At 43.5% G+C, this 12,145-nt stretch overlaps 1 protein-coding gene across 2 annotated transcripts in view; it reads left to right on the top strand.

Annotated features, from left to right (window-relative positions):
- Positions 1-11,598, top strand: part of POU6F1 (POU class 6 homeobox 1) — a 42,399-nt gene extending 30,801 nt beyond the window's left edge. For both annotated transcript variants that reach the window (XM_070740714.1, XM_070740713.1), the window contains 5 exons: positions 431-559; positions 1,498-1,716; positions 6,823-6,961; positions 8,296-8,470; positions 10,701-11,598. In XM_070740714.1, the coding sequence (XP_070596815.1) occupies positions 431-559; positions 1,498-1,716; positions 6,823-6,961; positions 8,296-8,470; positions 10,701-11,046 (1,008 nt within the window). In that variant the 3' untranslated portion in view covers positions 11,047-11,598. The remainder of the gene's footprint in view (positions 1-430; positions 560-1,497; positions 1,717-6,822; positions 6,962-8,295; positions 8,471-10,700) is intronic.
- Positions 11,599-12,145: the final 547 nt, after the last annotated feature.

The raw sequence follows: 12,145 nt of genomic DNA on the forward strand, positions 1-12,145 counted from the left end.
ACCAAATGAAAGAAATGCTAAAAAAATAAGAAAAAGAAGAATCCAGCCACTCTTATTGAAGGAAGCGTTGACCTTTGCAATAACAAACCACTCATTAGTCATATTTGAAGCTTGGTGCCAAAAATGGCAATCATTATCCATGTATTAGCTTGGTCCGAGGTTAATCCAATTCCATATTTTCAAAGGTAATTTTATTATTTAGAACCTGGCACGGGGCAAACTGACTTCTTCAGGAGTGATCAGGCTCCTTAATAAAATAAACACTTCATAATCTACAGAGAGTGACAAATGTATATATAATTATGCCTTGTGGAAGAAAGTACGGAGGCAGCTAAGGCAGAGAAGATCTCACTTTGCATGAAAATGAAAGATCCTAACCTTTGGATCTTTGCTTTTATTTATTGTTTTGTTTTATTTGTATCTCTTGCAGATCAGTGCAGCTTCCCTTGGAGCCCCAACCCAGCTGCTTAGTTCACTAGCTGCCACGCCTGTCATTGCAAGCACCATTCCTAGTGTGCAAGGAATAACTGGACAAATCCTGACTAATGCTCAAGGACAAGTAAGTGATGCACCATTCCAGAAACAGAATTAATGTAAATAGGCCGTGCTTTAACGACACAAGAAAATGTTTTTTTTAGTTGCTAAACAAAACATCTGTGCCATTTAATCATTAAGCCTTCCTCCAAAGCTTAAGGCGCATTAGAAAGCATTTTCTTCTCCTATTTTGATGTAGATTGGACACAGAGATAATTATTAAACCAAACTCATCCAATGAATTTTCATAGCCATGGATGGACTGCAATGGGACTCTGCCTGATCCCGGTCCTATACCCTAAACATTATACTAGCTTGGCTCTGCTGCAGAAATCTTAATGGACTAAATAATGAAGGATTGTAAGATGAGCAAGCAGATAATGGAAGATTTCAATTTAGCATAAATATTTGTACTATTATTAGAATTATATAAGCTTGTTAAAACTAATAAATATGATTAATAATATTCCATTTGTATTAAAAGGTATGAAACGTAGAAGAGGGTGATTGGCATAGAAATACATTGAAATATTGAACAATTCAATAATGAATTGTGTTTTTATTAAAATATTTATTTATTTATAAAAATAAAAATATTTATTTATTGGATTTGCATGCCGCCCCTCTCCGGAGACTCAGGGCGGCTAACAGCAACAATAAAGCAGTGTACAATAGTAGTCTGATACTAGAAACAATTAAAAACCCATTAATATAAAAAACCGAACATACATACATACATACATACCATGCATAGAATTGTTAAGGCCTAGGGGGAAGAAGGTCTCAATTCCCCCAGGCCTGACAGCAGAGGTGGGTTTTAAGCAGCTTACGAAATGTAATAAATATGTAATAAAAACGTATAGAAATCTTAATGGGAAAACAAAATCTGTGTGGTTTAGATAGGAAAATGACAAAGATTTACACGCTGCAACCTTGATGCTTCCCCTTGCCTTTGTCCTCCAGGTTATTGGAACTCTCCCATGGGTAGTGAACCCAGCCGGAATTGCAACGGCAGCTCCTGCCCCTGCCACATTGCCGGCACAAAATCTACAAGTACAGGCAGTGACACCCCAGCTGCTTTTAAATGCCCAAGGTCAGGTCATTGCAACGTTGGCTAGCACCATCCAGACAGCAACCACTGTCAGGAAACCAACCCCCCCAGAATCTCCTGCCAAGAGCGAGGTGAGTCCAGCTATTAAAACTGCTGAGAAAGTCACCAGAGAAACTTAACAGCAAAATTATTGAGATGTCCAGAGAGGAAAGATGATTAAATTAAAATGGGGAGCCTACTGCTTTTGATAGATTGTTGAACTTGGAGACGTCATGAAAGAGTTCCAAATTATTTATTTAACAGTATAACTGATATGGAAGGGAACTTGGAGGTCTTCTAGTCCAGCCCCCTCTTCAAGCAGGAAACTCTACATCATTTCAGACAAAAAGGTCATCCAATCTCTTCTTTAAAAATTCCGTTATTGGAGCATCCATAATTTCTGTGGCAAGCCATTCCACTGGTTAATTGTTTTGTTAGGAAAGTTTTCCTTAGTTCTAGGTTGGTTCTCTCCTTGATTAGTTTCCATCCATTGCTTCTTATCCTGTCTTCAGGCACTTTGAAGAATAACTTGACCTGCTGTTCTTTGTGGCAGCCCCTTAGATATTGGAACACTGCTATCATGTCTCCTCTGGTCCTTCTTTTCATTAAACTAGACATACCCAAGTCCTTCAACCATTCTTCGTATACTTTAGATTAATGAACTAGTTTATCATTCACATTTATACAGCCGCCGATCTCACAAAAAGCCACTCTGGGTGGCATACCTTAATAAGAATAACAATTACAGTAGAAACATAGAAACATAGAAGACTGACGGCAGAAAAAGACCTCATGGTCCATCTAGTCTGCCCTTATACTATTTCCTGTATTTTATCTTACAATGGATATATGTTTATCCCAGGCAAGTTTAAATTCAGTTACTGTGGATTTACCAACCACGTCTGCTGGAAGTTTGTTCCAAGGATCTACTACTCTTTCAGTAAAATAATATTTTCTCACGTTGCTTTTGATCTTTCCCCCAACTAACTTCAGATTGTGTCCCCTTGTTCTTGTGTTCACTTTCCTATTAAAAACACTTCCCTCCTGAACCTTTAACATATTTAAATGTTTCGATCATGTCCCCCCTTTTCCTTCTGTCCTCCAGACCAGAGGTCCCCAACCGCCGGTCCGCGGACCAGGACCGGGCCGTTGGGGGTTTTCAGCCGGTCCGCGGCGCCGCTGCCCTCCCGGCAGAGAACATTATGCAGGACGGGGTGGGGCGTCGGGCGGTGACGCAGCCCTCCACACTTCTCCACAGGGCGGGGAGAATCAGGAGGCTCCTTTGGCGGCTGGGGGCTGCCTGGCTTTGTGATTTTGGCTGGGGAGGGAGTTAGGAAGGTCCTACTTCTCCCCCCCCAGCCAAAAATTCAAAGCCTATCTGCTGGATACGGGCGATGAGTGGGACAGAGCGGCACGGAAGCCTCTTGCAGCAGCTGCCACAGCCACCGGCTTCGGCGCCGCTCGCCCCGCCCATCGCCCGTATCCAGCAGAAGCTGCTGCCCGAGTGCTCTTGGCCGGCGGGATTCAAAGTGCTGGGGTGGGGGGTGTCCTGACATCCCCCCCACCCCAGTGCTTCGCCTCCCGCTGGGACACCCTCCACCCCAGCACTTTAAATCCCACCGGCCAAGAGCACTCGGGCAGCAGCTTCTGCCAGACACGGGCAATGAGCAGGACGAGCGGCGCCGAAGCCGGTGGCTGTGGCAGCTGCTGCAAGAGGCTTCCGCGCCACTCTGTCCCACTCATCGCCCGTATCCAGCAGATAGGCTTTGAATTTTTGGCTGGGGGGGGAGAAGTAGGACCTTCCTAACTCCCCCCCCCAGCCAAAATCACAAAGCCAGGCAGCCCCCAGCCGCCAAAGGAGCCTCCTGATTCTCCCCGCCCTGTGGAGAAGTGTGGAGGGCTGCGTCACTAAGCTCCACCCCTCCATAACCCCACCCCCATATGACCAAAGCCCCCCCCCCCCACCGGGCCGTGGAAAACTCGTCTAACTTAAAGCCGGTCCCTGGTGCTAAAAAGGTTGGGGACCTCTGCTCCAGACTATACAGATTGAGTTCATTAAGTCTTTCCTGATACGTTTTATGCTTAAGACCTTCCACCATTCTTGTAGCCCGTCTTTGGACCCTTTCAATTTTACCCTTTTTGTAGGTGAGGTCTCCAGAACTGAACACAGTATTCCAAAGTATATGAAAGTATATAAATACAGTATATAAATACAATACTTATAAAAATATAAAACAGCTAATATGAAAAATGAAAATATATTAAAAAGTAAGGCACAGTATGTGGCACTTTATTTTTTTTTTACTGCTGAGGAAGAGGAGGCAGATCGGCCGGTGGGATTTTGCATCTCACCTGTCAAATTAATTAATCAAGCCTGAGGTGTTACAAAATTTGCTAGAAGCAGGAATGGCATTTCCTGTTTTGCCTCAGGCTGCAAAACATTTTGACTTGGCCCTGATCCTTGATGACTTGGTAGCTGAATGTGTAAAATACTCCTCTTGTCAAGTGTCGCTTGAGGCATGAAATAGGTTATATCTGTGTCAGGGTGATCAGTGGGATTTATATGCTAGATATAGCAACCCTGGTGCTCAAGTTAACAACTAAGGCTCATATTTATTTATTCATATTTATTTGCCAAACGTGTACAAGATAACAGGTATAAATATAAACATGGACATGAACATAGGAAATAATTACAAATATACATGGGGACAGTAGGACGGGGACGGTAGGCATGAAGTGGTATAGGGTTTTCTGCCTAAGCAGGAGATTGAACTAGAAGACCTCCACGTTCCCTTCCAACTCTGTTATTCTATTTATATATGCAGAGAGTCCTGGTTGAAATAATGCCATCCTGGATCTAGACGAAAACAGAAGTAGTGTTTTGAGAACCAGCAGATCTAAAATGTTGTTGTTGATTATGATAGTGGTGATGATGATGATGATGATAATAATAATAATAATAATCATGTTTGTCAAACATGTACAATATAGTAGGTATTGGTAAACATTTTCCCCCGAACCCCATCATTCTACTAAACTAATATTTTCCCCAACACTGTAAAAATATTTACTAAGTCTGCACTACTATTACTACTAGTTTTTTTCTCATGATTCCTATCCTCATTTCCTCCCACTTATGACTGTAACTTGTTGCTTGTATCCTAAGATTTTTATTAATATTGATTGTTTCTTTATTGCTTATGATGATGACAATCATTAAGTGTTGTACCACATGATTCTTGACAAATCTATTCTTTTATGTATACTGAGAGCATATGCACCAAAGACAAATTCCTTGTGTGTCCAATCATACTTGGCCGATAAAATATTTCTAATTCTAATTCTAAATTAGCAAAGTAGGTACAGGTAAATTAGGCAATAGGACAGTAAGACAGGGATGGTAGGCACAATGAAGTGCTTCCTTTGGTCCTTCCTCCAATCCATTTTCATTTCCAGCACCAAGTTCTGGAAAACCTGATCCAATTCCTTTTGTAGCTGAAGCTAGTGATGCCTGGCAAAGACTAGCTGTTGCCTATGGACCATTACTTTATAGGGCTGACAGGCGTGTCCTGCAGCTGAGCGGGATTCTATTTGGCTAATCTGATGGCTGGTATTTCAGTTGGGAAGTGAGAAGGCTGGCACTGATACTTGAAGTGCGTGCTCTTGTAGCGTGCACTTGGGAGTCAAAATATGTTATCTTTATTCAAACAGCATAAATCACATAAAATAAACAGGTAAATGTATTTCCTACCTGGCACAGTGCTCATTGGCTAATGCACCTTCTATGACCCGGGTTCGGGGGGGTGCTGGGAAGCCCCCCAGGCCGGCTGCGACCTTTTAAAAGAGCCGCGCCGCTTCCCATCTGTCTCCTGAAGCCGAACGGCAAAGCCGAACTTCTGTGTTCGGCTTCAGGAGACAGCTGGGAAGCGGCACGGCTGTTTTAAAAGGTCGCAGCCGGCCTGGGGGGCTTCCCAGCACCCCCCCGAACCCCGAACCCGGGTTCGGGGGGGTGCTGGGAAGCCCCCCAGGCCGGCTGTCACCTTTTAAAACAGCCGCGCGGCTTCCCAGCAGTCGCCGAAAGCCGTTTTTTTGCGGGGGGTTTTTTGGTTGCACGGATTAATTGACTTTACATTGTTTCCTATGGGAAACAATGTTTCGTCTTACGAACCTTTCGTCTTACGAACCTCCTCCTTGCACCAATTAAGTTCGTATCATGAGGTATTACTGTATTACCATATCTGATGGACATGTGAAACCACCCAAAAATATTGGCATAAAATTAAAACTATACTAGATCAGATAACCTCCCAAACAATCCAACCAAAACATGAACTATTTCTATTAGGAATCATAAGACAAAATATTAATAAAGACAACAAATATATTATAATTCACATTATTACAGCTGCGAGGATTCTATATACGCAATACTGAAAACAGGAAAAAAAACCAACCTTTTTATCTCTTTTGATTAAAATAATGGAATGTGCAGAAATGTCCAAGTTAACAATGGAACTGCAAAATAGGGATGAGACAGATTTCTACAAGGCCTGGGACAAATGGTAACATTGGTTAAAAAAAAGAAATTACTTAAAAATTATTCATCAAGAAAAATATCCAACAAAAACAATGCTTAAAACTAGCAATCTACAACACGAATCATAATATCAAATTGAAACGACAAACGGTAAACATCGATCAACACAAATTTTGAACTACAAAGAAACTGAATGAATAAACCCCTTAAATCACTGATACGTGTTGGCACTAGCAACTACATCAAACACATATGGATAAAACTTTAGGGAAATCTACACCACCTATATGTTTAAACCACAGGCCGCAAAGCATTGAAGCCCCAGCTCTAACGCTGGTCCTCTACACTCTTCTTACTACTCTTCTTTGCTCTAATTTCCTATCCTTCCTCCCCTCGTATCTCCTCCCCTTCTTCCCCAACCCCCTCCCCTTCTTCTTTTCTCCTTCCCCACTTACGCGTATTATATAAGTAAATTATAATTGCTAGAATGTACATTATATATATTCCCTTTACTTTTCTGTACCCTGTTTTTAATGTATATATTCAATAAACATATTATTTTAAAAAAATAGAAAATTGGCAGGCCAGCTAAATCAACAAAAGCAGTATTAAGCTGTTTGGGACTGAATATTGCTTTCTTCTTCTTTTCCATTGCCAGGTCCAGCCAATTCAGCCCGCCCCGGCTCTCTCCCAGCCAGCTGTAGTGATTGCAAGCCCTCCCCCGGCACCCAAACTAGCTTCCGCTCCTGTTCCCATCACCTGCTCAGAGACACCAACTGTCAGCCAACTGGTTTCAAGTAAGCGTGTTGTGTATCCCGGTGATTCTTACAGTAGGCAAAGAAAGAAAGCTGCCAGTAACGGAGGCTGGTTCATGACCTGGTGCATGGAACATTTAGGGTAGAGGAGTTAGATTAGATTAGATTTATTGGATTTATATGCCGCCCCTCTCCGCAAACTCGGGGCGGCTCACAACAATAATAAAAAACAGCACAGTACATAATACCAAATCCAATGCCCACCAATCTAATTACAATTTAAAATTAGTAATCTCATAAAAACAGTATATATAAAAAACAGGCACACAGTCAATCAATCAACAAAACAACATGGGCAAGGGGGAGGTGTTTTAGTTCCCCCATGCCTGACGGCAGAGGTGGGTCTTAAGGAGTTTACGAAAGGCAGGGAGGGTGGGGGCAATCCTAATCTCAGGGGGGAACTGGTTCCAGAGGGTCGGGGCCCCCACAGAGAAGGCTCTTCCCCTGGGTCCCGCCAGACGACATTGTTTAGTCGACGGGACCTGGAGAAGGCCAACTCTGTGGGACCTAACCGGTCGCTGGGATTCGTGCAGCAGGAGGCGGTCCCGAAGATATTCTGGTCCGGTGCCATGAAGGGCTTTATAGGTCATAACCAACACTTTGAATTGTGACCGGAAACTGATCGGCAACCAATGCAGACTGCCTGGGGTCTGTATTAAAGGGGCATTGTCATACACTCTCCAGCTGCTGAGAAAAAGAAACTGGTGGTGGGACGCCTGCATCCAAAAAACCCCTCTCCCAAAAAACCCCACGTACAGTATTACTTTTTTTTTACTTCTAATAACAAACAGCAACACACACAGAAAACAGAGGATTAGAACAACACAACATCAATAAACAAATCTACAGGCTGTAGGCTGTAATGACACTGATCCACAGAGTGAATGCCAAAATCTGACACCTTGCAAATTCTCTTTCCCGGAGCCAGGTTTTATTGCTTTACTCATTATTTATGAAGGCCACCTGTTCAGTAAGATGTCTGGGCACCTCTCAGCTGCTTCATGTAGATATTAAATATAAAGTGAGAAAGAGCTGAGCCCTGTGGCACCCTGGCATGGAGTAAGTGTAGGCTGAACCTCTTCAACTGACTGTGGAACCAACCACTCAGTCAGGAAGATCTAGAGTTGATTGAGGGAAATGTCCCCCATTTTCAGATCACAACTCAACTACTCTGGAATTCAAAACAAAACAAAGCTACTTCCTGTCCAGTGGCATGAAAGATGCACTTGGCTGCAGGAGAAAAGGATTCACAGGGCAATTTATTCAGAAACTGCAAAATGGAACAAGGGTGTCTTTTTCATTCTTTCTCCTACCAGAGCCTCAACCTTCAAATAGTGGAAACGATGAAGATGGCATAAACCTGGAGGAGATCAGAGAGTTTGCCAAGAACTTTAAGATCCGACGTCTCTCTCTGGGTCTCACTCAAACCCAGGTGGGGCAGGCATTAACGGCCACTGAAGGACCTGCATACAGCCAGTCTGCTATATGCAGGTAAGCGGAGTCTGTTTCTCTGTGCAGATGACTCTGGGTAGAATGCAGCTCCCTATACAAAAACAGCCTGCCCAGTCTCCTTCTCAACCAACTCTTTCCCAGTTGGTTGAAAAGAAGATGGGGCTATTGTATCTAGGATGCAAAATCCAGATGACCACTACATGGTAGCAAAAGAGAGAGAATTGTTTGCATCTCTTGATTATCATCTAGTGCAGTGGTTCTCAACCTTTCTAATGCCGCGACCCCTTAATACAGTTGCTCATGTTGAGGTGGCCTCCAACCATAAGTCTAGCGCCAATTCTCCCAACAGAGCTTTAAGCTGATTGGCAGGAAGGTCATAGGGACACACCCACTGAAAATGCCTGATTGGTCGGATTGTGAAAATAAGTTCCAAGGTGCCAGAATGCTTTAGTTCCTAACACCATAGGAAATTTGTCTTTTCCCATGGTCTTAGCGACCCTTGTAAAACAGTCATTCGACCACCAAAGGTGTCCCAAACCCCAGATTGAGAACCACTGATCTAGTGGATATCTGAATAATTGCAGCCTAAATGGAATACTATAGCCCTAAATAGGTGTTAGGCCCAAGCCCAGAGATGAGACAATGACGTCCAAATGAGTTCAATCCTTTACTTGCTTTGGCAAGGTTCTGCCGATGGATAGAACCTTGCCAAACTAAAGCTATAACATTCTCCCTAAAAAAAATAAAATATTGACGGGGGCTACATCAAACCTGCTTACCCTTCCCAAATCCACCTCAGAATTGTGAGGTCTCTCTCTCTGTCTGGGCCCCTTTCTGGGAAAGCTCTGTGTTGCCAAATCTCTCCCCCTCTGCTCCTCTAAGTGCACATTCTATCACAGTAGGGTTCCATAGCAGTTTCTAGTCCTGAATTAAGTGCGAGGGTGAGTCAAAAGGTAATGCCGTTTTATTCAGGACAGGTATAATTACCAACACAGGAACGTATACCATACATCAAAATGAAGCTGGTCCTCTGTGGATCACATCCCTACTTCTCAGCATAGTCACTGTTTCTCTCAATAGCAGTGTTTCACCTTCGAATGAGCGCCTCATAAAATTTTATTGACTGTTCTTTGAGCCACTGTTCTTTGAAGGTTTATTGGCTATACTCACAGTTCCCACTTTTTCATCATTCAGATGACAGACCCACTGCATACATTGCTATAATCTAAGTATTGTCCTCAAACACGTTTTGTAATCGTCTGTGAATGTTCCCAGGGGTTTCCCCCTCAACAACAAGGAATTCAATCACTGCTCTTTGTTTTTGAGGCAACTCTAAGGGGGCAGCCATTTTGAATTTTCCTTGTGAGTCTGCAAACCTGAAAAGTAAGAAACAAAATACTCCAGAACGTAAACGACACAGTCATTTATAACTGGGGAAAAAAATCAGGTATTTTTATCAAAATTCTCACTTGAAATAAAGCAAATGGCATTGATTTTTGACTCACCCTCGTAGATTTATCTATCTATCTATCTATCTATCTATCTATCTATCTATCTATCTATCTATCTATCTATCTATCTATCTATCTATCTATCTATTAGATTTGTATGCCGCCCCACTCCGTAGACTCGGGGCGGCTCACAGCAATAATAAACAATATATAACAAATCTAATAATTTAAAAGAAATGCTAAAAGCCCCATTATTAAAAGCAAACATACACACAAGCATACCATACATAACTATATAGGCCCGGGGGAGATGTTTCAATTCCCCCATGCCTGACGACAAAGGTGGGTTTTAAGGAGTTTACGAAAGGTGAGGAGGGTGGGGGCAGTTCTAATCTCTGGGGGGGGAGCTGGTTCCAGAGGGTCGGGGCCGCCACAGAGAAGGCTCTTCCCCTGGGTCCTGCCAAACGGCATTGTTTAGTTGACGGGACCCAGAGAAGGCCAACTCTGTGGGACCTAATCGGTCGCTGGGATTCGTGCAGCAGAAGGCGGTCCCGGAGATATTCTGGCCCGATGCCATGAAGGGCTTTATAGGTCATAACCAACACTTTGAATTGTGACCGGAAACTGATTGTTGTTATGATGGCAGTTACTTCTAAGGGATCATGTGGAGCCCACTCATTTTGAGCTCTGCCCTGCCTTAAATGACTCATGAATCAAACCCGAACATTGAGGTGTTTATTTCCTCAGGGCTCGGTAGCAAATAGTAGTGACAAGAAGTCCGCCTTGCCTTTCCTCAATGGTTGCTGCTGATTTTGCAGATTTGAAAAGTTGGACATCACCCCCAAGAGTGCCCAGAAGCTAAAGCCCGTGCTGGAGAGGTGGCTGAGCGAAGCTGAGCTTCGGAATCAGGAAGGCCAGCAGAACCTGATGGAGTTTGTGGGCGGGGAGCCTTCCAAGAAGCGGAAACGCCGCACTTCTTTCACCCCTCAGGCCATTGAGGCCCTCAACGCCTATTTTGAGAAGAACACCCTCCCCACCGGCCATGAAATCACCGAGATCGCCAAAGAGCTCAATTATGACCGGGAAGTGGTCCGGGTTTGGTTCTGCAACCGGCGACAGACACTCAAAAACACCAGCAAACTCAACGTCTTTCAGATCCCTTGAGGGCTGGAGCTCAATAGTGAGATATCTCCCTTTCTTTCCCTACCTAGCTGCCTTGAGCACTTTGTGGCTAAGTCCCCCCTGCCCCTGCCACCTGTTTATAGTGACTGAAATGAAAGAGGGGGAAATCTCCTCGTGTTTTATTGTTCTCCAAGCCTGCTGCTTCCTCCCTGCCCTTCCTGATGTTTCACGGAGCTGTGAAGGCTTAGGACTCTATTGGCGTTTAACTTCCTTCTGTGTGCGACAAATCATGGTCAGTTAAAAGGAAAAAAGGTTCCCCTCTCCGAGTTTGTGTGTGTTTTACTTTTTTTTCCTTTTCGAAGGTGGCGTTAGGATTGGCACCAGCATGGCACCCACCAAGAATGATGGGGGAACCCCTGTTTTATTTGAGCCACTTTTCATAGCAATTTCCTACCCGGCAACAAAATCTGCTTAATCGTATCTAGAGCAGAACTGTGACATAATTTATATCTCCCTTTCCATATCAATATTACTGTGACGACAGAGCACCGATTAAACTGAAAAGTTTTTTTCCCCACCTATCAAGATCTTGAAGTTTAGTATCCTGGTTGTTTTTTTTATTTTAAGACTGATTGGCCAGCTAAAGTTTCCCTTGCAGAAGAATGCTGAGAAGTTTCGGCAAGTGCAATTGTTTATATTGTGGGATATTATATGTCTTGGCAATCTCATGCCAGCAGAGTACCACCACAAGAAATAAATAGTCCTGGGTTCCATCATGACTAAATAAGGACTATCTGTACTAGGGATTCAGCTGGGAACTTACCTGCATACAGGTACTGTAATTCTCAACTTGGGTTAAGCCCAAAATTTCTGTTGCTAAGTGAAACAGTTGTTTAGTGGATCACCGATTTAGCTTGTCACAATTACACAAAAGGTGATCACATGACCCTGGAACACAGCAGCGGTCGTAACTACAGTATAAACCAGTTGCCAAGCATCTCAATTTTGATCACATGCTCACGGGCAGTGGTTCTCAACCTTTCTAATACCGCGACCCCTTAATACAGTTCCTCATGTTGTGACACCCAGCCGTAGGTCTAGCGCCAATCCTCCCAACAGAGCTTTATGCTGATTGGCAGGA

This window comes from Erythrolamprus reginae, chromosome 2 (assembly GCF_031021105.1).
Source record: "Erythrolamprus reginae isolate rEryReg1 chromosome 2, rEryReg1.hap1, whole genome shotgun sequence".
In the NCBI taxonomy this organism is placed as follows: Eukaryota; Metazoa; Chordata; class Lepidosauria; order Squamata; family Dipsadidae; genus Erythrolamprus; species Erythrolamprus reginae.